At 32.9% G+C, this 26,606-nt stretch overlaps 2 protein-coding genes across 3 annotated transcripts in view; both read right to left on the bottom strand.

Moving 5' to 3' along the window:
- Positions 1-18,932, bottom strand: part of LOC139523773 (nephrin-like) — a 49,000-nt gene extending 30,068 nt beyond the window's left edge. For both annotated transcript variants that reach the window (XM_071318022.1, XM_071318023.1), the window contains exon 1: positions 18,835-18,932. In XM_071318022.1, coding sequence (XP_071174123.1) covers positions 18,835-18,898 — 64 coding nt within the window. In that variant the 5' untranslated portion in view covers positions 18,899-18,932. The remainder of the gene's footprint in view (positions 1-18,834) is intronic.
- LOC139523765 (uncharacterized) lies at positions 1,239-5,569 on the bottom strand. The gene is made up of 3 exons (XM_071318016.1): positions 3,057-5,569; positions 2,167-2,295; positions 1,239-1,299 (listed from the first exon to the last, which is right to left on the bottom strand). Exon 1 carries the CDS (start codon positions 5,366-5,368, stop codon positions 3,458-3,460), a length of 1,911 nt encoding a protein of 636 aa, XP_071174117.1. The 5' UTR covers positions 5,369-5,569; the 3' UTR covers positions 1,239-1,299; positions 2,167-2,295; positions 3,057-3,457.
- Positions 18,933-26,606: the final 7,674 nt, after the last annotated feature.

The following is a 26,606-nucleotide window of genomic DNA, read 5'->3' as shown; positions in this document are numbered from 1 at the left end:
ACTTGATAGGCCATTACAGAATGAGCGATTAAATAAATGTGTTCACCTTTTTGCCAGATATTATGATGTAGATCTTTTTAATTACAATAAAATACAGTCGCTTCAAGGAGATCTCAAAGTGTATGTGTCTCAAGATGAGGGTTCACAACATTATTTAAGCAAATTTCTTGCACCTAAAAATCTTGGACTAAAACTTGGTTGTCCTGTTATGCTGATTAAAAATTTAAATGACATATTAGTTAATGGACTTTGTGGTACAGTAACAAAACTTAACACTGATTCAGTAGAAGTAAAATTCACTCTTGAACATAAGACATTGACTGTCACAATAGCAAAAGAGGTATTCACAACTTTTGATCCTGTGGACAAAATAGTGTTGTCAAAGAGAGTTCAACTGCCTTTAAAAGTAGGGTTTGCCATCACCATCCATAAAGCACAAGGGATGACAATTGAAAACCTTGTTGTTGATTGTAATAACAGTATTCAACCTGGTCAACTTGGAGTAGCAATAGGGAGGGCAGTTTCTATACAAGGTTTAAGAGTAATAAATTTTAGGAAAAGTTTGTGTAGAAAACATCCAGTCAATGTATTCAACTTTTATGACAGTTTTTCACTTGGTATTATAAGAAATGATTTAACCTGTTGCAGAAAACTAAATGTAGAAACCTCTGATAATGAAAGCAAACATGATGATGATGATGATGATAATAATGATAATGATGATGGGGGTGGTGATGATTCAGATTCAACTGTGATTTTTGATAGACTTGAAGTAGACTCTGATTTCTCAGAATCTGAAATTGACAATTTAGAATTTATTGAAAATATTCTGGGTACTGATCAGGAGTTGCTTCCAGATAAGTCAGGTTCTAGACTGGCTTTAGACACTGTTCTCAAAGCATTTACTGACACACCAGTGGAAGCAAATATTTTAGTCTTCAGCGATGCAATTTCCAAAAATTATCAACATTTTCATGACTGGTTCCAAGCACAGTGCTCTATAATGGAAGATATAGGTTTGAACTGTTTTCCGGAAGGAGAAGAGAAATTTTCACAAAAAAACCAGAAATGATTATTTTATTAAATTTAACAAGCACATAAATTCAAAGGAATATGAAGATAGTGTAATTACTTTACTGAATTATTATGGTCAAAAAATTAATGGGCCACAGTTCCAACTTTTGACTTCAGTCATGTTTTATTTGGAGAAAGATTTTTTTTTAAATCTCTCAACTCACCTTCATTTGGCAGCTCCTGAGCCTTTAAAGAAACTGACTGTTGATCAGGAAATGGACTTCTCTGGAAAGGGAAAATTAAGATACATTAGTGGGTATGTTTTAGCAAAATTAAAATACACTTTATCCAAAAAAATCAGAAACTCTTTATATGTGAAAGGCAAGGAAACAGATTTACCAGATATCAGTTTGAAATGAATATTTTTAACTCTTTAACCTGTTCGTATGACGAATTAAATATGTCAACAACTGAGGGTGATACTTTACTTGAAACTAAAGGCAAGCAAAATAAAAGAGAAAGTCTGACAAATGTTTCAGATGTAACCTTTAATTTCTTTCAAAAACTGGAAATAGTATGCCGTGAAAAGTTTACTCATGGCAGATTAGTGGATACTGTTTAGCATTGTAAAAGAAGAAGTACTTGGAAATTATGATCTTTTTGAAACCTGGATAAAATGTGTAGTAAGTTCAAGAAATCAGCCTACAGAGGACCAAAATGAAGACATTTCTAATATATTATCAACAATGGTTATGGCTTGTGAAAATTACATTGAAATATTCCAGTCAGTGGTCACCTTATTTTTGAAAGTCAATTTAAGTCAATTTAGAAGAGATTACTTAACATTTTTGAAAAAAGAAAAGGGTGTGGCATTGCGGAAAAAGGTAATGCAAAAATCACTAAAAGCAACTAAATCTTTTAATATGAAGTTCTTCAGTGAAGATAATTCTACAAATAAGGAAGTCTCACTTTTAAGGTTGAAATCTGAACTGATGCAAAGTGAAAAGTTTTTTAATGAAAATTCATTTACTAAAAAGGAGCTGATTTCACTTGGTCAATATTTTAAAATTAAAGCAAATGCTCAGCAAAAGAAAGATGGAATTATACATGTTCTTGTTAAAGAAATTCTAGAAACACAACATGTCAACACACCTGAAGAATCTCATATGGACACTGAACAAGCTGGACCAAGTGGTATTCTTCAGATATCTACTGTTTCGACTGAATCTGACCCCGGTCCTTCAGTACAATCTGACCCCGGTCCTTCAGTACCGTCTGAACCTGTAAGAAAAAAGAGTAAAAGAACATCAGTAAAAGGAAAAGGGAAAGGGAAAGGAAAAGGAAAGGGAAAGGGGAAAGGACAGAAAAAGAAAACAACAGATGACTCTGATGAAAAATGTGCAGTTTGTAATTTAGCATATTGTGAGGGAGAAGATTGGATCTGTTGCGATTTATGTTCCCTCTGGTATCACAGAAATTGTGCTCAGCTTCAGGATGACAATGAATGGAAAAGTCTGACAGAAGAAGATCAACAATTTACCTGTCCCCTTTGCCAATAATATAAGGTAGATTAAACTTATTTATTAACTCACATTTAAACTTAGGATTTATAGGGCTAACCCCCCCCCTTTTTTTTTGTGGGTAAAATTTGGTTGATTATTTAGGGAACCACTGAAGCTTGACTGGAGCAGTACCCCTCTTGGGCAGTCAGTCCCCCCTTTTTCCATCATTAAAATTTCTGGATCTGCCACTGGTTTGGGATTACACATCAAGGAGACAGCATCATTGATAAAACTGTTAACAAAAAATTGGTGAAATATGAAACTAAATATGTATGTTCTTTGAGTAATTACATAATATTGCATATATTTAGAATTTTAGAAACTCACTCTGACATCAGTGAACAAAATATTAAGTAACATAAATTAAATAGAATACATGGAAGTTACAAAAAATAAAATAAATTTGTTGAATAAAAATTTCATGTTATGATCTTAATTTTGTTACCCTTTTACAAACAATTAACCAGTATAACAACATACCTTTTGGGATGGGCAGTTTTGTTTCTGAATTTCTTCAACTCCACCAGTATTTGACTTCTTTGATACAGATGCTTGACCAAGTATAACAGAATTTATAGAATGACAGTATCCTAAGTATGTTGGGTTGCTGTTGGCACCATTATGTAAGGTCCTTTGCTGGCAAAAAATGTTTTCAATCACATCACTATTAATCCTGTTAGGGATAATTGAAGCATTTGACTTTTTCAGCTTGTACAAACAAAGCTCCTCAAAACCTAGTACAGCAGATATAATATCCTGTCTTGTTTGGTGTGATATCAAACATTTTTCCTTATTTTTTATGGTTGCATTATTTTTTACACTATTTTCCCAATGAACAAACCAATCCATCGCATCACGATTGTCTTTCAGTCGGTCATCACTTATATCAGTAATAGGCCTTGAATCCCTGCAGTTCTTATAAGCACACTTGTACATTTTAATAGTTCAATTGTTGCATCTAATGATCCGCCATCACCAAGACTATTTCTGTAAAACTCCATTAAATGAAGCATATCACAATTTAAGACATCTTCAGCCAAATAATTTCTCATTTTGGCTTCAGATGTTAAAAAAAAATGTTCCTGTGTTAATTTGTGGTAAACAGGAAAAACATGTGAAGAAATGTCCCATAAATAGGCTTGTTTGAAATGACTCCACTCAATGTATTTTTCACCACACACTAAATGTCTTTTACAATGAGCTTCAGTACCACTTTTCAATATATTGTTTCGAACTTTTTTAATAACATGAGAGATGTCCATGATGAAAAATATTTTGGGATTATCATAACTATAAATGTTTTTAAATGAACAAGTTACAGGACTCATGGAACTAAACTCTGGCAATAAAAGTTTAAACAAATCTCTGTTGGACTGTGCCCCATCAGTACTTATAAATTGTATTTTAAATCCAAAATTTGAAAGCATATTGACAGATTCCCAAAGTAACAGATAAAGTTCATGACCTGATGCTGTAGTCGAAGGAAAGTGAGCAAAGGGGAATCTAAATCCTGTAAACCCTAAGAACATTAGTTGTAGTGCATGCGTTGCAAGAGTCTGTTGCTTTTTATTTGCTGCCATCTGATTAAAGACTAAAGATTCTGGTAAACATTCAGCAAAACCGATTAATTGTATATCACCATCCTTTTTTTTAAACTGTAAATCAGCTTGAATGGACATTTCATCAAATATAAGTCCCCCGTCATATCCCTCTGGAGGAATGTTTTTAAGTTTGGCCTCATTTTTCATCCAATGAAGCATTTCTTTGTTAATACCTGCTTCCTGGTGAATGCGATTTTTATACCGCTGTAAAAGTTTCTGAGAAGGAAGTACCAAGAACTTACTATTTCTCAAATCAGTATACCCACGGGGGCTCCTACACCATAAGGATAAGCACAACTGAACGATATCTCTGTTCCATCTCCTTCCATTTGGGTGTCGTTCAAGTGCCATTTTTTGGGATATAAGAAAAGTTTTCATTTTGTCAGAACAGTCAGGAAAAATGTTATTTAATATTGTTGACATGTCATTATTGTCTGATTCACACAAAGTAATTGAATTTTCTTCATTATCATGTGTAGAATTTTTATTCAAAATACATTCATTGCTATTGACATCAAGAGAATTTGGTTCATTTGCACAATCTTGATCTGACTTGACATTATTTTCAGGTTTCAATTTAGGTGGTCTTTCTAATTTCTTGCAGTAGGAACAAATAAATGAAACTGTGTTGGACGTTTTAAATGGCAAAATGCTAGTACAGGATCCTGAACCAAAAAAAATATCATTGGAATTTTCATCACCTGCTTTCGATACATGCTCTTTAAAATTAGTCATTTTCTTTTTGGATTCATCTATCTTCTGAACACCTCTGCAGTAATTAAGTTGACGAACAATATCAAAAACAGTAGCTATGGTGTACACTGCATTTATACCAAGACTTTCAGGTTTAATGGTTTTTCCTCTAAAAAGCAATTTCCAGCTTTTGTCATTTTTCAAAATTATTTCAATTAGAACTTTGCTTCCATTTATAATATTGCCAGTGAAATGGCCTAGTGTTAAAGCATCTGTGAGGTTTGATAATATAAAAAAATCACTAGGGACAATACTAAATATTTCCCTGAAAGCAATTTCAGTCTGATTTGCATTTCTCCACTTGATACCATAATACCTGTTTGTTTTTTTTGTCCACTCATATTTTGAACGACCTTGTTTTACTTTCATGTTGGGGAAAAATTTTTTCATGAAATTACCCACAGCTAGGCCAGTTACTGGAGCCTTAAATTTTGACATTATTTCAAGTCAGTCAACATATTCAGTGTCTGTGGTTTCTTTCAAACTTTCTATTAACCAGTTAAACAATGAATTGGCACCTGTTTGGCTCATTATAAATATTTGTCGTTTTTCAATACTATTTTCAGCTTCATAAAAACCGCTTAAATTTTCCCGTACTTTTTTTAGTCATTCTCTGTCTTTTTTATTTGTTTCAGTGCAATTCGGAAGTCCTCCGCAGAAAGACCGGAGTTGTCGTTGCTGCGCCGATTACTCAGATTACGCCAGATGTCAGTTCGTCATCACTTCCGTCATTTGTGCTTTGAACATTTCAAAATGTCGATAAAAACTGTGAATCGTTCGATTAAAACAATGAATTACTGGACTATTTGAGCTCCGATTTAATAAATATATGTATCTCTAAAGAGCAAATTCATTATTGAAAGGAAAGAAGTCAGTGACATGAAAGGTAGGATCGTTTATTAATATTATTTTGAAGGTGATTACTAATTGGTACCTCAAGTAAACAAAACCAGAGTGACTTACCTTCTCTCTATATACATATCAGTCGACTGGCAAAAATCTCAAATGCTGTTTGTCAGTAACTTCGACATATATTCCCAGTGAAAACAATTTAAATAAACGTTTAATGAAAAATAAATTAAAATTAAACTACATGGGGGGTCATTCGGGATACTCCCACTCAGGGGCACCCAAAGGGTATCCTGTCCACAAGTACCTGTGGTTGATTGTTGCTATTTTTAGACATTATATATATATATAAACGAGTTTAAATTGAAAACTACGTTCAAACCTATGATTGCGTTGGATAAAAACCGCAATTTTTATACGTGTGCATGTAAAACAAATTTCGTTGTAGAAGGGTCTAAAAACAGCACAAACAACATTTTTCCAAAAGACCAAAAAAGTGAAAAAGTATATTTAAACAAAACGCATTGACTAACAGGTCGAACAACTGATGTTCTTTAACCCTGCTGACTGCCATTTGCGATTGCCAAATAAAATTGATCACAAGATGTAACAAAATGGATCTTAACATAAATTTAATATTAAACAGAAAAAAATAACTTGTGGCCACGATGTTATGCCACAAACATACGGTGTCAATATTTTTTTAGTACACCAGATCCGGATTTCGACAATAAATGTCTCTTCAGTGATGTTAGGGATCGAAACGGTATTTGGAAGGCCATATAATAAGTACCCTCATTTTTAGATAGACTCTTGAATTTTAAGAGTCAATATAGGATGAACGGATCATATAAACCGGAGGAGAAATATGATACAAGCCCAAACGAAAAAATATAAACGAGTCTAAATTGAAAACTACGTTCAAACCTATGATTGCGTTGGATAAAAACCGCAATTTTTATACGTGTGCATGTAAAACAAATTTCGTTGTAGAAGGGTCTAAAAACAGCACAAACAACATTTTTCCAAAAGACCAAAAAAGTGAAAAAGTATATTTAAACAAAACGCATTTGACTAACAGGTCGAACAACTGATTTTCTTTAACCCTGCTGACTGCCATTTGCGATTGCCAAATAAAATTGATCACAAGATGTAACAAAATGGATCTTAATATAAATTTAATATTAAACAGAAAAAAATAACTTGTGGCCACGATGTTATGCCACAAACATACGGTGTCAATATTTTTTTAGTACACCAGATCCGAATTTCGACAATAAATGTCTTTTCAGTGCTGTGTTTAGTACTCGTCATTTTATAACACCTCTCCTGACGAGAAAAAAGCCACCCAATCGCTGAGAAACCGAGATGATATTGTGATAAAACCAGCAGACAAGGGCAGTGCCGTTGTGATAATGGACAAAGCTAACTACATCGCGGAAGCAGTGCGCCAGCTCTCTGATGAAGAAGCTAGACTATGACACTACTTCCGAATTTAGCTCCAAAATTATCACTGCGTTACAAACCATGTACGATGACGGTCACACATAGATGAGAATACAATTGGTTATTTAAAACCAGAGAATGCCAAGCCTGGTTTATTATATCTTCTTCTCAAAATACACAAGGTTAACAACCCTGGTAGACCCATTGTAACCGCAAACGGCCATCCGACTGAGAAACTATCGGAATTCCTCGATTTTCATTTAAGATCTCATGTAGAAAATCTTCCTTCCCACATTCAAGACACTACAGATTATCTTCGTAAAATGGAATCCATGAATCCTCTAGCTTCGAAAACCCTCCTTGTCACTTTAGATGTCACTTCATTGTATACCAACATACCTCGTGATGACGGCATACAATCTTACCGTCAAATAAACGGGACAGCGATGGGGACGAAAATGGCACCGTCTTACGCCAATATTTTCATGGGCAAATTAGAAAAACAAATTATTGAGGCATCTTTATCCAAACCTCTGTCTTGGTTCCGTTTCATTGATGCTGTTGACATGAAATGGATTGAATACTAACAAAAACTGGATGATTTCATCAGACATGCAAACAACGCCCATCATTCAATTAAATTTACGTATGAAATTTCCGACTCTAAAATATCTTTCTTAGACATAACCACATCTATAAAGGACGGTGTCATATCAACAGACCTCTACTGTAAACCCACAGATAAACATGAGTACCTTTCTCCCCAAAGCTGTCACCCAAACACTGTACAAAAAGTATCATGTACAGTCAAGCTCTCAGAGTTAAACGGATTTGCTCCTCTGAGGAGGCTGTCACTAAACGGTTACAGGAACTTCGCGGATTTTTGACAAAACGAGGCTATAAGAAATTGCGCATAGATAAGGGGTTTGCGCGCGCTAACAATCACAGCCGCAATGACCTCTTACAGTATAAACGGAAGAGGCGCAGCAAAATAGTCCCGTTTGTTCTTACAAACAATCCAGCCTTTACTAACCTTTCACGTTTGATCCGTGTCAATTGGCAAACTATTGCCAAACACCCTAAATTATCCACGATCTTTCCCAATCCTCCTGTCTTGGCTTTTCATGGACCAGCAAGTCTGAAAGACTTATTTTTTTAGAGCTGACGTCTCCTCAAATAAAAGCTGTTCAATTGCAGGATGGTGCAAGTCATGTGGTAACAGACGTTGTCTGACTTGTCAACAAATACTAAATAGTCAAACATTTACTTGCCACTCGAATGGGTCTGTGTACACTATATTTTGCAATATAGCTTGCAAAACACAGAATGTTTTATACCTCCTTCAGTGTCGATGTGGCATGCAGTATGTTGGCGAGACAGAGCAGCCATTCAACAAACGAATGAATGGTCATCGAAGTGACTACACTTGCAAGCCCGACCTACCGTAAGTCGTCATTTGAGATCACCTAGACATACACAAGCTGATCTCAAAAACCTTACCATCACAATCATAGACCACAACGAGGGTTGGTCAAAGGTCGACAGAGTCGCTCGGGAAAGATTTTGGATAAGAAAGTTAAGGACAGTTTCCCCAGAGAGCATAAATGAAAAAAAACACAATTATTTTACCTTATTAGACAAAACCTATTTTTCTATCAGTATCAAACTGCTATTCGTTTGGGAGGCTTAAATATGTAGTTTCTGTTGCTATTGCCCTACCGTTGTCAAATTTGAAATATTATAAAAACTTAAATAAAATATATTTAAAGTAAGAGATAAACAAAGAAATGTAATCGGAATTTATTAGAAACAATACTTCAAGTTATAGTTTTGTTGTTTTTATATTACGAATACATTTAAATGGAATTTCATGTTCATATTTAATTGTCCTGGAAATAATGCTTACTTGACAATGATTACCCTTGAATCCGTTTCTAATTGACAAGCCGAATTTTACTTCTTTCGAAAGAGTGTATAGCACATGCGGTGGTATATTTCTACGATTACATGTATTAGATACACCATGCATTGTGCAACCCAATGGCGTCTATATCATGCATTTACACTAAGACTTTATTTATCTGTCCAAAAACGATAAAATGCATTATTGCTAGCGTGTATAATGGTAATACACGACAAATTCAGGATATCAATTATAAAACAATCTATACTAGAATGAAATTCAAAACAGTGTAGCTGTGGTCATTGACTGACACATTAAATTCATCCATTGACTGGGACAATTTAGGTTAACGTTTGTATATAACGACCATTGCTCACTATGCACTTTTTGAAGACACTAAAACTATGGGGGCATCAAAAGGTTCTTAACACCTTAATAAAGTAATTCGAAAAATTAATCAGAAATAACACGATGTTTTGATTTATATCAATTATATAAATCAAAACATAAAGGTTATTCCTGATTAATTTTTCGAATTATTTTATAATTAAAAGCGTTAAGAAACCTTTGATGGCCTCACAGTTTAAATGTCTATCGTAGGTACGTCGTGAACAGAGATCGTTACAGACAAACGTTCACGTAAGTTGTCCCAGTCAATGGATGAATTTAATAAGTCAATCAATGGCCACAGCTACACTGTTTTGAATGTCATTCTATTAGATGAGAAGACCTTATTGTGTGCGTCGCTTCTCTTTCTTCCACAATTAATTAGTCATCATGCATTTGCATCCTTTAGCATGTTTAGGTACCATGCATAGTCCAATTCGTCATCCTTGCTTATGATTATTCCGTTTGGGTTATTTTGGGAGAAAAAATAAAAACATAAAGGTGTCCGGATATTGTTTCCGTCATCGGTTGGACTTTAAGTCATAGAAAAGACTTCCTTTGTGGACTTTTTAAAATTATGCATAATTTTTATATGTACTTGTAGTCCGGACGATTGGTGCAGATATAGAGCGGAATTGCTCACTTGATGAGGAAAGCATGAAACTTTGCAGAGTAGTTCTTGGTGATATACCCTTTGATTTCAGCTATGGACTCACTCTTGAAAATCCAATACGGCTGCCATTTTTAAGATGGCGGAAAACGGTATAAACATCAAGATTGTCCTATATAATTTCGGAAATTAAATTAATGACTCTTTAAAAATGGACTTCATGTTCTTGAATTTGTAATCAATTAATTTTAAAATATAAAAAAATAATTTAGTTATTTCTATAACACATACATTTGCAAATATGGCTGTAATATACAAAAAGGTTAATCAATAGGTTACAAGTAATTGTAATTGTTCTTTAAACGCTTTCAGTTTTAATGGTTGGAATGAAATAGTTTGAAACGAGTCGATTGAATATTAATACAGGTCGGTTAAATGTAGTGGAATGGTAGGTAACTCATCAGAACTTTGAGGCAGTGCCTAGGGCACCTTGGCTCGTGTCTCTTCAATGCCACGTCTCACCTCTCTTATCGCGTTTTCATCTGCTGTACCCACTACATCGTCAAATTATTCTATGTAATCAATATGTGTACCTTTCTTCAGGCGGATTAAACGATTGCCATCATTTAAAATGGTTAAGGGGCATCTATTCCCTTTTCCAACTACATGCGAAATCGATTTGCAACTATTCAGCGTGCATGGTCATCAAATGCACTCCTGGTCAGCACTTTTATTAGTTTTAATGATAACAGTCATTTTTGAGTTTGGCGGAACTGTGATGGTTCCTTTTATGCAAACTTGCTGAGTTGAAATGTCGTTTCCATTGTTAACAAATGCCGCCTTTATCACTTTATTGTTGATGGTAATTGTGGGAGTACTCAGGTTTATCGCTATGCTTAGTGTGTCCAAAATATCTAACCTAAGTATAACATCGTCTGTTAATGGCTCTTTGCACACATCCCATTGTATGTTTACTCTATAAATGTCGAGAGTCGTTCGTTATAATCTTCCCAATAACAAGCTGTTAACCCAAACCACGTAGCGTTACGTTCTTCAAATCTCCATTTTCTGCCGGAATTAATTTCTCATTTACTAAATTAAATGTTATCATTGCAGCAGTGTCCACAATCATGCTCATATTCTGGTCATGTATAGTTGCTCTGCTGAGCCCTTTCAAATGGTTCGTCTGATGACAATATCGGACGAGGCCGTGGTCTTCTGTTCGATTTTGTGATGAGGTGATGTGTCATGGCCAATAAACTTTGAAATCGTGCGTTGGCCTACTGACCCGTCCGTTTGCTGGTTAAAGACTCCATTGTTGGGGTTGCACTTTCATTTGTTCCGTATCCTGGTGAAAGTGATCGTTGTCTGAAATAACCGGGATGTTTGGTGTCTGTCCGTGGAGATGCTAACCGTTGTTTTTAGGGATTGTATGATCTCTAGCTTAGTGGGGGTGTTGCTGATCAATAGGCATTAAGCTTGGGTGTATTTTTATCTGGTGATCTACCGCAATTGTATTGCTCAGGAGATCTTCCACGTGTATATTGATCAGGTAATCTTCCATTGAACTAGTAATCGGCCATGATAATTTGATCAGAATTAAGAACCGAGGTTATGTTGATCGGCCAATCCACGGTTATGCTGATTAGTTGAAAGCATTACATCAGCTAGTTTTGTGAAAATTTGTGTGAGGTTATGCACCTGGAGCTCATTATACAAAGGACTTCTCGTATTTCCTTATCGGTCGGTGATACTGCGCCATCAGAAAAAATAGACTTGTCGATGGTCATAAATGGCAAATTTTGATCCATATATCGCCACATGGTTTGCTATTGAGGTTTTCAATTGTTTTAACGCCTTGTTGAATGTTCTGGGTTCCTCTCTATTACATGCCTTGAAGAATCTTTGTCTTAACATTCTCTACGGAATGCTTCGGTTCCAATCTTGTTTGACTGTCTTTCTTGCTGAAGCGCTGCTCTAAATGAATGTTTTTTAAGGACTTGGAGTCAACATCTGTGTTAACCTTGCGAGCGTACTCAAAGCCAACATCGGCCTGGCAATCTTGGGCCTACACACTTTTTTTCCTGTTTGTTTATTGTCATCTACCGGCCGTTTGTTCAAATTTGTAGATGAACGCCTCCCAAGTCACGGATCCTCTTCATTGAGTTATTGCATTTTTGGGAGCTGTATTCTTCGGCGTCGTTCCGTTGCACCAAGATTTTCTTGCCATCGGGTATATTGACACTCCAATGAAGAGTCTGAAGAAGAGGTGTTGCCACACTCTTTTGGTTTCCTCTGCTCTTTCATGGCTGTTGTTGTCAGCTTGTCCATTCGTCTCACCACAACATTGAATATTTTATTGGGTTGACCATCAATTCCGCCAAGCAATTATTACAAGCCTTGTGATCTATCCTGTCTTCAGATTGCTGAAGTTGCTACGCTATTGCTCTCATCTGTTCGTTATTAATATTCATTGTCTCTTTCTGTTAAGCTTAAAACGTAATGAGACCAAAACATATTTTTTCAATTCGAGCTTCGCTCTGTTTTATATTGCGGTAAATCTCAGCTGTTCTTTGAGCATACGTTTTTCTATCTGCTACAAATTCTTGGTACAATTGTTTAATAACCAATTTTGAGCTGTCCTCTGTTAAAGCGAGTTTAGCTCTGGGTTTCTCCATATCCCTAAAAGAGGGATGAAAGATACCAAAGGGATAGTCAAACTCATAAATCTAAAATAAACTGATAACGCAATGGCTAAAAATGAAAAAGACAAACAGACAAACAACAGTACACATGACAGAAAATAGAAAACTAAAGAATAAACAACACGAACCCCACCAAAAACTAGGGGTGATCTTAGGTGCTCCGGAAGGGTAAGCAGATCCTGCTTCACATGTGGCATCCGTTGTGTTGCTTATATGATAACAAATCCGGGAAATAGTCTTATTCGTAAGGTCACATTCATGAAAGGGAAGGGGATTGTAGTTACGACGTAAGTAACATATCCAATATCATTTGTGAAACGGTTATTCCATAACTGTCAACCAACTCGTGATGGCGTCCGTAAAATTGAGAAGGGATGACTTCAACTTCACCATTTGGAACTCTTGGTTTGATTGCTTCCTTATGAGCAGCAACCTTCTATCAAGAAAATCAAAATAGGGAAAACAAGTACTGGAATATCGTATCAATTTGGAGATATATACCCCGTATGCATGTGCTGCTGGAATGTTGGAATGTTCACAATTGGAAAGCTGAAATCATCTCTAGATCTTTTGTCGTAAAGTTTTGTTTTCAACCGACCCTCATTGTCGATTTCTAGACGTAAGTCAAGATATGTGGCCGAATGAACTGTATATGTGGTATCCGTTATCTTTAGTTCGATGGGATAGATGCGTTCCACATAGTCACCAAATTTTGAATTATGTAGTGAAAGAACATCATATATATGTGCACCAAGTCATTCAAATATGTTGATTTGTGTGCTTCTAGCATCAAATCCACTGTCGTTTGTGCAATAATGGAAAATATTTTAGAACGTACGGCAGCCATTATGAAATAAGCCGCCAAATTGAATTTTGAGGGTGGGTACATAGCTAATATTGCTCAGTAAACAAAAATGTACAATCATGAAAAAATTGGTGCTTTCCTCATTATTTGAGCAATTTTTCACCGATTATTTTTGCTTTTTCTGTATACTATGAAAAAACTTCTGACTTTTTGTATAATTTAACTAAAGTTTACATTGCATTTGCTATTTACTGTCAATTCCTAGTTTACTTTCAACGGCGGTCATATACTATAGTACAGAGATTAGCATATGTCTGTTCATACAGATATCAGAAAACTGCGAAATTAATTGAAATAAATAAGAAAACAAAACAGTAAAAGATTTTGAAAAAAATAGGTTGGCTGAAATATGTGTCCTGTCCCCATGTTCTTTTTACTTTTGATACCTTTCCTGAAATTATCGAGTCATAAAAGATTATATTTTTTTTACAACACTTTACATACTTTCATCCACGCTCCAAATGCCCGCGATTTCGCTGGTGTGTTTTGGTAACAATAAAAAGAACACATAGAGGGTAATGTATTTAGTATAATACTAGCTATAAATATTTCATGTATTTACTATAACATTATCTATTCTACTAAAGGGAGAGACCGATTTCATTGAGCTGCAACTCCTCTGAAACCATAAAAAGGTGGTGATTGACCCTTTACTATCGCATGTTATGAATCTGGCTGCTCTACGTTTTGTTTGTTCCTAATGATTATATCATGTTGTGTAAATGGGTCCAATATTAAAACCTCATAATCCATAGTCGATCGTTTTAATGATACACATGCGGTCTTTATGCAATCATTGTGGGCAAACACGTAGATTTCTTCTTAGAAAGCAAAGCGTCGATTTGGCTTTCTTGACTACATTTGAAATTCATTTCAACTCTACCGATATTTGCTAGCCTAACTATGGATTATGTTGGATTTGTTGTAGTACATATCCGTCTAGGCTGAACATGTTCTGGCTTTTTTTCTTGATGCTAAGAATATAGCACTAATTTGCCTTGAAGCACATGCACCAGTTTTGGTCCATATCTCCAGATATCTATAGATTTTGGAGGTTTCGCTGTAGGAGTGTATGGTTATGTTGGGTTATTATGTTTCTGTACAGGAGGCAGTTATCTGCAAAAGCTATGACCGATGATTTAAATGCATCCGTTAGTTCGTTAATGTGGGAGAGGAGTTCTTTTCAGTGATACACCAGAGTCAACTGAAACTTCTTCTTAATCTTCTCCATCTACAGCAGCTTAAATTTTTTGAACGTATATAAGTAGTCAGGCCTTTATATATAACTTACTATTTTGCTTTTGAGTATATATAACATTTGCGTGGCTTCTTACTCTGATAAGGTTTTGTGTCACAATCTGTGACAGTCAAATCGAAGTCAGAAATACCTCATTAGTATATGTTTTGATAAGTGACATGTTTGTAGTCAGCACTATGTCCAGTAGGTTGTTGCCTTTTGTTGGTGTCTCATGAATCTGTGTTATTAATGTGATATATAATAACTTCCATTAATGATCTTTGAATGTGCTTGTCTTACGCATTTTGGTGTTCAGATATGGTAATTCAGTTTATGTCTGGACAGTTGAAATCAGCAGTTAGTATGATTGTTTAATAATTTATCTCATTCTTTAATGTCTTCCATGTTCCGGTCTGTCATAGAAAAAAGCCTATTGTGATGTCATTTTTGACTTTTAGTTGTATCTGTACCAATTCAATCTCGCATTTTGTTACAAACTCTGGTTTTCGATTGCTATGATGTCGTTTGCACTAGAATAAAAACATCACCGCCCAGTGTACCTCGATCATTTATGTAGGATGTGTAGTATTCTAGGGAAACTTCACTAGATCTTATTGTATTTTAGTGCTGTTTTCAGACTTTTTTTTCTTTAAACCAACTCTCTGCCACGGATCATTGTCTTGTTTGATGTTATTTACAGCACCTGAAAATTCAGTGGTTTATCTTGATGCTTCTACAGTTTAAGGATTCTTATGTTTTGTTTCTTTGGTATGTTGAATACGTTGGTGCTTTTAGTTCTGTTCTTGCTTGTGTTACGCTTTGGTGTGTTGTTATTCATGGAGTTGTTTCCCTCTGGACTGCTGGCTTTTAGTAGACTGGTTACGTTTGACGTGATGGATTCAAATGTAGTGACGTTGCGCACGATGTAGGTACTAATAAGCGAGGTTCCTCAAAATAAGGCAATTTCGTCGATTTCGAAGGAAGTTACATGCGTTCAAACATAGTATTATTAGGTTGATTTACTGTTGTGTATTGGTAACCGATTTCGGTTTGTCTAAAACAATGCATTGTTTTACAAATGAAACTGAAGTGATCGTATAGATATTTTTTAATGAATATTCATTAAACAGGAGTTGTACGTCTTCCCAGGCCATAATTTATAATTTTACTTTCGTCAGTAGTTCAAGTTATTGAATTTAATACATGTATGTTAATTTCCAAGTTTACACAAATTTATTTTTAATGTTAATTAGAGTTTGAATTTATATTCTCCTTTTTTCATATTTATACATTTGTACATACTCGTTTGTTGCATTTCTTTCCATTCCCGTTTCATTCTATTTTTTAATCATTTTGCGATGCTTTCTTTGTTGCAAAATATTTATCAACAACAAAAAATAACTCAGATCACAATATTGTTTATATCAATCTCATTTGGTCAACGTTTGAATTTAAACTGAAACTATTCCTTTCTCATACATTGTTTGTATTGTAATTCATACATGTATTTTATATTCATTCTAATTAAACTGGGAACAAAAAATTACGATATCAAATTAAAAACCAGAGCATCACGTTTTGCGAACGTTGGTACAAAACGGCTAAACTTTTTGGAAACGATCTAAAAACCTTGTTGGCTATAAACGAAAAAATATTAAACACTATATTGTTTAAAAAGTAACAGAAAAACCTGTATCGCCAAATTTTATTTTCTATAATCTAACTATGCTTATTTGATAGACAGCTGGTTAAAACTTCAATTTTAAAGAAAAACAGCGGTTTTTGTCGTTGGGATAATGTGACTATACTTTTTGAAGTCGTTGCAATAGAAACTATACGCCTTGGTTCTGGAAAAAAAGATCATGAACTAGGAGAAAAGTAAAAAAAACTTTCAAAATATAATAAATATTTTTCCTCTCAGCTTTTTCAATTTCACTGTATAAATGAAAACCCGAAATATACTTACCTTACATATGCTGCGATATTTTTCCGACCATTTACACAATAAAATTTTCCGGATTACCGTTTCAGTGATATTGGTTGTGCGTTAACACGCGAATATCTATAACAATAGCAAAATTCTTGTGAAGTTTTACGATGATCGGAGAAATAATAAGGTAGGAAAAAACGGAACTCTGATCTTTAGCACATAAAATAAAACGTTGGACATTAAGTTTTGCGTAAAAATGGGAAAATAAATGGTGATAATTCATATTTTTCTTAAATTTCAAGTCTAATGTTATAAATTAAATCAGAAATCACTTTATTTTTATCAAACTGACCAGTCTACGTATTTATTTTTATGCTAATCTATAGCATAATGGAATTGGTACTTACATCATGCTCAACGTCCGTATTGTCGGTTAGAGGATCATAATAGTTTGTAGTGTTCAATTCGTAACTTTGAAATTTTTTGTTGTATTTTAAATAACTGCTAGCTGTAAATTGACTTTGTTTTGTGTATTACCGTTGGACAGAGACATGTACAACAATAATTGAACGTTTCTAGCTGGCTCTTCAAATGATCATATGCTTTTAAAGTAAATTTGTCAATCTTTTAGGACAAAAAGAGATAAACACTTATACTATTTGAAATTTGAACAACTGTATGTATGTCCTCTGAAAACTATGCATATATGTGATTTGTATATTTATCTTTCAAATATTAAGACTTTATATTCAATTTAACGGTTATAGAGATAATCCACTTTTAAGATTCAAGATATGACAGGGATTTATAAAAGTAATATCTTGTATGTTTTCATTTTCTGTTATAGCAAGTCGTATAAATGTAACACACGTTTGGCACAACAAGACTTAATAAACTGTATTATTATACTTTACGTCAAAATGACATATTTTGATTGGCTGATACGATGGTGTTAATTTATTCTATCACATGGCTGAGAGGGTAACAATTTTTTTGATTGTTACCCTCTCGTCTAGACCAATCAAAAATCGATAATTAAAAGGACAATGAAATGAATTTAAATCAAGTTTTTAAATACAATGTTGAAGTTCTGCGTTTTGGATCAGATTTTATCATTTGACTGTTAAAATAAAAATAAATCATCTTGCTTAACTTGTTTTTTTCTTTCTAATATCCGTAACGTTGACACATGCGTGACGTTATAAAAAATACTTTTAAAATAAAATTATCTGTAAAAGACTATAATAATAGAAGGGCATTCAGTATAATAAATTAAATAACACATAGCTGAGAGGGTGATAGAACAGATTGGTACCCCTCGAAAAAAGCATTGTCAACCTTGGCTTTGCCGCGGTTGACAATATTTTCTCGGGATATCCATCTGCTCTTTTACCCTCTCAGCTATGTGTTATCTATATATTGTGATATAGCAGACAGGTAAATCTAATGTTAGAACACAATTTTTCCCGTTTTATTTATAAAAGTCATTTCGGACATTCATAATCTTCCGATACAACAGTGCCAATGGGTACACTGGATAATACAAGCTGACTGAAACTGGTGGTTATATTTCAAATTGCGTGTAGCCCGTTTTGCTAATTTTATTCGTTTTTATCACCAACATGTATGAAACCAGAAGATTAAAAATCATTCTGATACAGAAAAACAGAAACGTTAATATATATGAGTTGTTGCTATGATGATTTTGTCCTTATGATATATAAATTGCTTCAGTTTTTCAACCTGTGAGGTTTTGCTAGTTGATGAATTCCGTACAGTGACCGTTACATTATTTGGTCTCTTGTCTCATACCACATTTCTTACTAGATTTACATATTAATATTTGTATGTTGTCACTTATTATGCGCAAAACAATATTGCTAAGTATTGACAATTCTTTGAATGTCTAATGTATTGATAACCACATTTGCTAATGGACATTAAAAATGTAAATATAATTAAAATAACTCACCAGTTACCAGCTTCACATAATGAAAATCGACGCAAAACATTAAGAAAATGTCAATTAACTTCATTTTGATATAAATAACACTGACTGTTTTCTTTGGATTTCATCTAATAGTGATGAAATCGGAAATGATCTCTTAAGACGCAAAAAGTATGAGGAAATAATTTATACTTCTCGTTAATTAAATATCTTTTACGACTAAATTAGTTGTCTATTGGATGTTGAAACTGACACTTATCATTGGAAAGTTAGAAATAAAAAAAATATTAAGTTGCAAAGTGGATACATCCATACGAGTAAGACTTTCCTTCAATGATCCTTTTAAAAAACATAATCGATTAGATTCAGCAGACGATTAAAAGGTCTTATATATAAGGAGTTTATTGGATTAAATTTAAATACATCAGAACGGCAGGACAAGATAAAATTCAAACATTTCTAAAAAGTATGATTTGTTATATAGGGTTGGTGTTTCATTCAGGTATACACTTCGTAAATATAATATTTTTTAAAACATCACTTGGGATTTACTTTTTTAAATATTAAGAAACCCCTTAATTCCCAATATGTGACGCGGTTTCATAAAATTAAAAGTCCCTTTTTCAGACAGTCAATTCAAGTTCTATCTCTCCAAAAATTTCTGACAAATTAGACAAGCTGTTGCTCAGTTGCTGCCCCTGGATTAGTAATCCTGAGGAAATTTTGCAGTTTTAGGTTATTGGTTAAAAAAAAACAGATACAAAAATATAGTATGCTCAAATGTAAGATACAAAAAGCTACAAAACCAGTATGCATTACAATCCGTTTTCAGATATATATGCAAGTTCAGGTTTTATTCTGCCGAGTGATTATATCTGGATAGTTTATACAGAACGCTGTTTGATAGTATAGCAAAATAGATAGTTGTTCATATACGAAAATATTAAAATATAATGTACCTATATACAAGAGGCCAAGACAATTTCTTTATGTTTATTTGCTAACTCAAAATGCTTTCAATATAAGCAAAAACTTAAGTATTTTTATGTGTTTGGATTGAAAAAGTATATGTTGTTCACACATGTTTGTTGAGTTCATCTACTAGATTGAGTATTTGATATTTCGTAAAATATATATCGTTTGTGTAAAAGAAAACGACGCTATAAAAGCAAGCTTTTAAAAATAGAAATAGTTTTATATCTTTGGTGTGTTCCCCGATTGCATGATAGTGGTATTTAAAGTTGAAAAGGAAACTATGATGATAAAACACTTTACAAACGGAAAGCTGACAACTTATTATATCAATCACTTACGAGACTGATCTCTCATCATCAGCTTATTTTCGGAAATCGATATTTGATATTTTCTTTCCTTAAATCTACTTCCTTCTTTCGCGTTCAAAATTTATTGGATCACAACTATAGTAATTATACGGATCGTTTACCGATATGTGACTTTAAATATTCTTTAAAAATTAAATACAAAAAGAATGAATTTACAGATATGATCTATAAAAACACGCTATTCCAAAAGTTGTTTTTATCAAGTTCGGTTGAAGTAGTCATAGCCCACATATGCCAGTTAATCTATAGTAATGATTCATTTTGTTAACTTTACAAGGTACTAAATTTCGCAATAAAACAAACTTATTCTAAAAGGTTACCAACTCAACACTGTCATCAGATCTTTGAATAATGTTTATATTGGTATTAAAATTGATTTGTGTTATCAGTAAATTAAAAGCAAACTACATATTATTATTATATACATATGCACTTTCATTAATGGACCTCCTGCATTGATCAAGGTCTTTAAATCCATTGGATGTTTGATGTGTACTGATTGATAATTTAGTCTTAGATGCATGATTTTTTTATATTAGTTGTTATCATGGTTATTTGCAGAGAACTAGATATCAGTAACTGAGGGTACTCTCAGATAGTAGTTTGTGTCTTTTTGTGGCTGGGATGTACAAATACCCGGTAAATTCCACGTGTTTTTGTTATTTTATTTCTATTTTATCCATCTTATAAGTTGAGCCCATTTCAACAGATTTTTATAGTTTGTAAACTGGCACTAGTAACCCGAATTTAACTTGATCGGACAAAAACGTGTTAACGCTATTTAAATGAGATTGATCGTTATTTGATAAAGATTGACAAAAATTAAAAATTATATTTAATTCATTTCAATTCATATCAATTCATTTTAACGCCAGTCAAATAGATTTCTCTGCAGTCGATCAATTGAAATCAAGTTAGTGGTTAGTTGCGTCAAACTAATAGGCCACGCCCCTGTTAAGCTATCTCAAACATGCATTAATTCGTTTTAAACATGGATGAGACCCGGACTTTTTACAGGTAAATCACTCAAGCAAAACGACCTCGATGTATCTATCGTTTGGGCAGAATCAGTTTTTTGTTTCAAACTTTAAATGCGTACAGTCTTAGTAAAGTCACATGTTTCACAATTTAAACAAGCGAATGAATAATAGGGCGCCCGAATAATACACGTGACATGTTCATATATATAAGGAATTATAATAAAAAACATTAAAATATATATGCACACGCGGTTTAAAAATGCAAAACTTGTGAATCTGTTGAAAATAAAATAGTTAGATATATAACATGATTTTAATTTGCTCAAATGCACTAGATCTTTATCGCATATATACATGCGTTTCAAAAATTGCCAAATTCTATGAAAACTCGTGGCATGTAGGTTACGTGTGGTCCTTTGCAACTATTTACAAAACTTTTTGTATTCCTGTATATTTACCGTTTCTCTTTTTTCTGTTTTACTATAATAATTCTTTATTCCGTAAGAAAATATAGAGCTCATAGGATCAAATACATACACAAATTATACAGTTTACTGTATTGTATACTCGTATGTAAATGTAGACACGGAAAACTACACAGAAATTATTTATTGTGTACATAATTTAAATCGATGTATTTCATATTTTCGGTATTGACTGTAAAAAGAGCTTAAGTGCAGTATGAGTAAAATACAGAATTAACTCTACCTTTTTTTATACTTCTTTATTTTAGAGGTAAGCTGCTGGCCATGTTTCACTTATTCTGTCGCAAATCATTTAGTTCAAGATTCAGATTCAGATTCAATATTTTATTAAAGTCTCACCACATACAATTACATATATTTACACAATAAAATATTCATACAGGTACGTAAAACATACATGTATAACAACAAACTTTAAATTCACATTGTATGTGCCAATCTTAAAAGATTTATGAGAGACTGTATAACCAATATTATTTAAAAAACAATAAAATATTGTACATTTTATATATATTATATATTTGCTTATGAATACCATTAAAATACAGCATAATCAATTATATAAAAAAACATTCCTTCTGATTAAAATACTATAGCAGGTTCTGGCGACACTGTCAAAAACTTTATCATTATTGAATAAAAAAATTAATTTTTCATTATCTGATAAAATGTTAAAATCCACATTAAAATTTGAAACTTCATAAAACAATATATGTCTAAGATCTTCATATAGTGGACATTTCAATAAAACATGTAGTTCATCTTCAATACTATCATTACAATAAAAACATGTTCTTTCGTGTATTTCTTTTCTTTCATATCTACCCGTTTTATTCTAAGGGGAGCAACTCCGCATCTAAACTTAGCAAAAGAACTTCTAAATTTAAGTGGCATTTTATACTTTAAGTAAGGTTCAGTACAATAATCATGTTTAAATAACTTATAAGTTCTTAATTTATTACCTTGAGCATACGCAGATACTCTATTACTCCATTCTATTTTATATTTATCAAACATTATTGTTTCTAATTGTACAATAATACTCTTATTTAATACATTAGTTTCATAGTTACAATAATTATCAAAATTATGATTTAACCAATCAATTAAATTCTGAAAGAAGTTGATTTGTTATCTGTACGAATACATGAAATATTTCTCACTGAACGTTATGTTTGCAATCGATGATCAAATACAAATCTACAGTATTTATATGAAAGAGACTTAATGATATATTTTTATATTATTATTCTACATATATTTGAAGGATCGAAATATTCAGTTCTACAAATGGATGTTATTTAAAGACTTAAAATTTTACAATTATCAAGTGCATCCATGAAATTTTTATCGACGCACCAAACTTTTCCCTTTCATCGTGCATAGCTCATTTTCCGATTCACTTAAGATTTCTAACGATCTTCTTACTTGTTCATTGCATTCTAAAATTAAAATCCTACACAAATTGCAAAAACTTTTATTCTCCGGCTAGACTGCGTAAAAGATCAATATTGCTTTGTTTGTGTATACACAATGTTTTGAAGGCCGATATCCAGTTTGGCTAAAAAATAATTAATTTGCGCCACAAGTTAATTACGCGAATTCTTTTTTTTTGTATCACTTTATCATAAAAACTGCAACATTCATTTGCGCCAATAAAACAATCATTTAATTGTGCAAATATTATAGACTTGTTTTCAAATGTTTCTTCTTAGAGCACTGAGGAGGTCCTTTTCGGTATTTACATGTAGGTTCAGAATTCGCAAACTGAAAGGGCCTCCTTAGTGCACTTAGACTGACAAAAAAAGTGCACAATGGACCTGATGGAAAGATAGAATTGACACAAACAACATGGCATACGGAAGGAGAAGTACATAATTTCGAATTTTAGTAATTATAAAGTTATTTAACAGTTGAAGTAAGTATTCTAATGTTACATGTACGTGTAAATATGTTAATAGTTTGGGCAATAGTTTCGAGGTAAATATGACACAATTAATAAAATTAAGAATGGAAATGGGGAATGTGTCAAGTTCCATTTATTGGCGCAATTAATATTATAAAACAGAAGAGATGAGCGCTATTCAAACGTTTACAATATGACAAATTACACCTAACTGTTTTCACAAATCAGTATTTTTTTCGCCCGGGGATATACACCTGCCAGTAATCTAACTTCAGTAACTTTAAAATACCCAGCCGTGTCATTTCCGTATATTGTACATGTAGATATCACGTGTTATACATGTATATTAATAATCGAATATTTTTAAGAATTTGTGATTCGTTAAAACTTGATAACATGTACATTTGTATTTACTCAGATTGCACGCCAATACTGTAAGGTTAAGCTTTTCGTAGGTCAAAAACATCATATTGCACAGGGCATACAGCATGTTACTTAAAATACATTCTAGAAATCCCCAATTTTACATTGTTCATGCAATAGTTGTTGATTAATAATATAACAATTGTAGCCTTTAGTAGAAAATTCACTATAATTTCACTTTTTTTAAATGACAACTTGTAATTACCGGAAGATTTGCAGATATTGACACCTGTGCGTTTGGATTAGCATTAAAATGTTCCTGTATTTTTATAAGAAATACTTTATAACACAATCTTGGACTTGTACAAGTATATATATGCATCTATAAGTCCAAGCATGTGCATACAATAATGCATGTATGTATACGCATGAGTTTCTCGCTACATTGAAGACCTGTTATATAGGCCTTCCTCTTTTGTCTGCTCTATAGTCGGGTTTTTGTCTTTTTTACACATTCCCCATTTCCATTCTCAATTTTTGTAATATATACGACGCTATATTGGGGAGCGTCTAAACACCACCTCGGCCGCCTTGGTGCACTGTCAGTCTAAGCTCAAGAAACTGCACTAAGCCCATGATGGGATGGTGCTATGAATGTAAAAAAGATACCATCGGACGCTGTTTTTCATGAAGATAATGTATCTGATTTTTTTAGTCATTAGAAATTGTAGTTAAGTCGTAATTTGATTTTTTCCGGTACGTCTAAACACTGCTAAGGACTCCTTAGTGCACTAAGGACTATACAATGCCACTAAGGACTAGAAGGAGTGTTGTTATGTGTATTATTTTTACAAATTATGTTAGAGATCGATATTTAATGCATAAATTTCAAATATTATAGAAAAATAATCATAAATAAACAAGATATTCAACATTATTTAGGCACATGCCCGTTTTTCTTTGATATGCCGAAAATCAATGAACCGTTTGACACTGGCCAATAACATAACAACTGATTAAACAATCATAATCTTTTTATTTAGTAATAAACAATAGTGTTGAAAAGATTTATGCTTTTAAAATATTTATAATTATATGTTATTCTTATCAAAAATGATTAAAAGGACAAATAATTTTGTTTTTGTTTTATTTCTTTTCCAACAAAGTTATTTGCCATAGGTGCACGACTTTGATGTGTGCCAACTAAATGACTGATAAGTTGAAGGGTGGTTAGCTTGCTATGTAAGAGAAACGGAGACAAAAAGAATAGATATATTCATAAGTGTTTTGATTTATTTTGATTTCGACAAAGATGCGTGTATATATAAATGGTTTCAGTAAAAAAAATACGATTGAATTGAGAGAAAAAAATTCATGTGGCGTCCTTGGGTTTATCATAACAACTTAGCTTTCAAACAGTTTGATATCTGTTTACAAAGGCTTCATGCGGTACTTATTTGTGTGTATATGTTCGATTTTTTTTTTCTAAAAGTAAAAGAAGTTGAAAAAATCATTTCCAGATTTTTAGTCAGATTTAGTTCATTTTCAAATATATAACAAAGACAATTTTTTTTTAAATGTTCCACAGTTTTTAGTGTATTATTCACGAAAAAATTTCAGTTTGTGTTAATTTAGAGCTAAAATTATAATTTTGACAGAGAAAGAGATTGCTTCGTATGAACGCCTTGAAAACATGTCTTTACCCCATGATGTGTAAACAGTGTATATAAAGTGCGAATCCAGCTAGTTCATTTTTACTGTCATATGCGGGTATGTCTATTGTAGAATAAAGGATCATGGGAAAACTGTATTTGTTTACGTTTTAAAAATACCACGCTTATACCCCAACGCGACCCACTAATCTATACTCTTTTCTGACTCATATTAAGCCCATTATAAATATTAAAAAAGGGTGTTTTTTATCCCTTTTTATCCCGTCTCGTTTCGGTTTGAGCCATAGATAGATAAGATGTCTTATGTGACAATGAGACAACTCTCCATCCGAGTCACAATTTATAAAAGTATACCTTTAACGTCAAAATACGGTCTTCAACATGGAGACTTGGCTCACACCGAACCGGGCAAGTTATAAAGGGCCCCAGTGTAAAACCTTTTAAACGGGAAAACCAACGATTCAATCTATATCAAGATGTACGTAATTAGTGGTGAAGTGTCATGGAAATGGATAAAAAAAACAAGGAAGGATATGGAAATGGATAAAAAAAAAAACAAGGATAAAGATCCCTATACGATTTTTAAGAAATTAAATGGAATACATTTGAAATAAATGTTATTTCTATTGAATTTATTTAGAGTGTTTTAAAACTAAACTTTCCTCCGTAAGTTAAATTTGATCAAATCCGTCTCTTACTTTATCTATAATTGTTTCTGCAAGTCGGCTAAATTAAGGCTTTACAGCTAATTTCCTAATGCATGTAAAGCAAAACTTTGGTTGACTTGCTTGCTAAGTTTGTATATTTTTTTTATACAAACTTTGTAAATAAGATTGACATCTTTAAACCATATATATCGGCATAGTTTAACCTGTATTTATATAATTATTATATTTGAATTAAATTGGGTGGTATCATAATGATTGTACAAAAAAAAACTCAAAGCAAGCACGCTAACTAAAGTCTTGCTTTACATGTTTAAAAAATACGCTGTAATAGATAAAAAAAAAAGAATATATATAATACAGTGAAAATGCGCCGCATAT

Source organism: Mytilus edulis, chromosome 5 (assembly GCF_963676685.1).
Source record: "Mytilus edulis chromosome 5, xbMytEdul2.2, whole genome shotgun sequence".
In the NCBI taxonomy this organism is placed as follows: Eukaryota; Metazoa; Mollusca; class Bivalvia; order Mytilida; family Mytilidae; genus Mytilus; species Mytilus edulis.
This window is presented reverse-complemented; position numbering and strand designations above follow the sequence as displayed.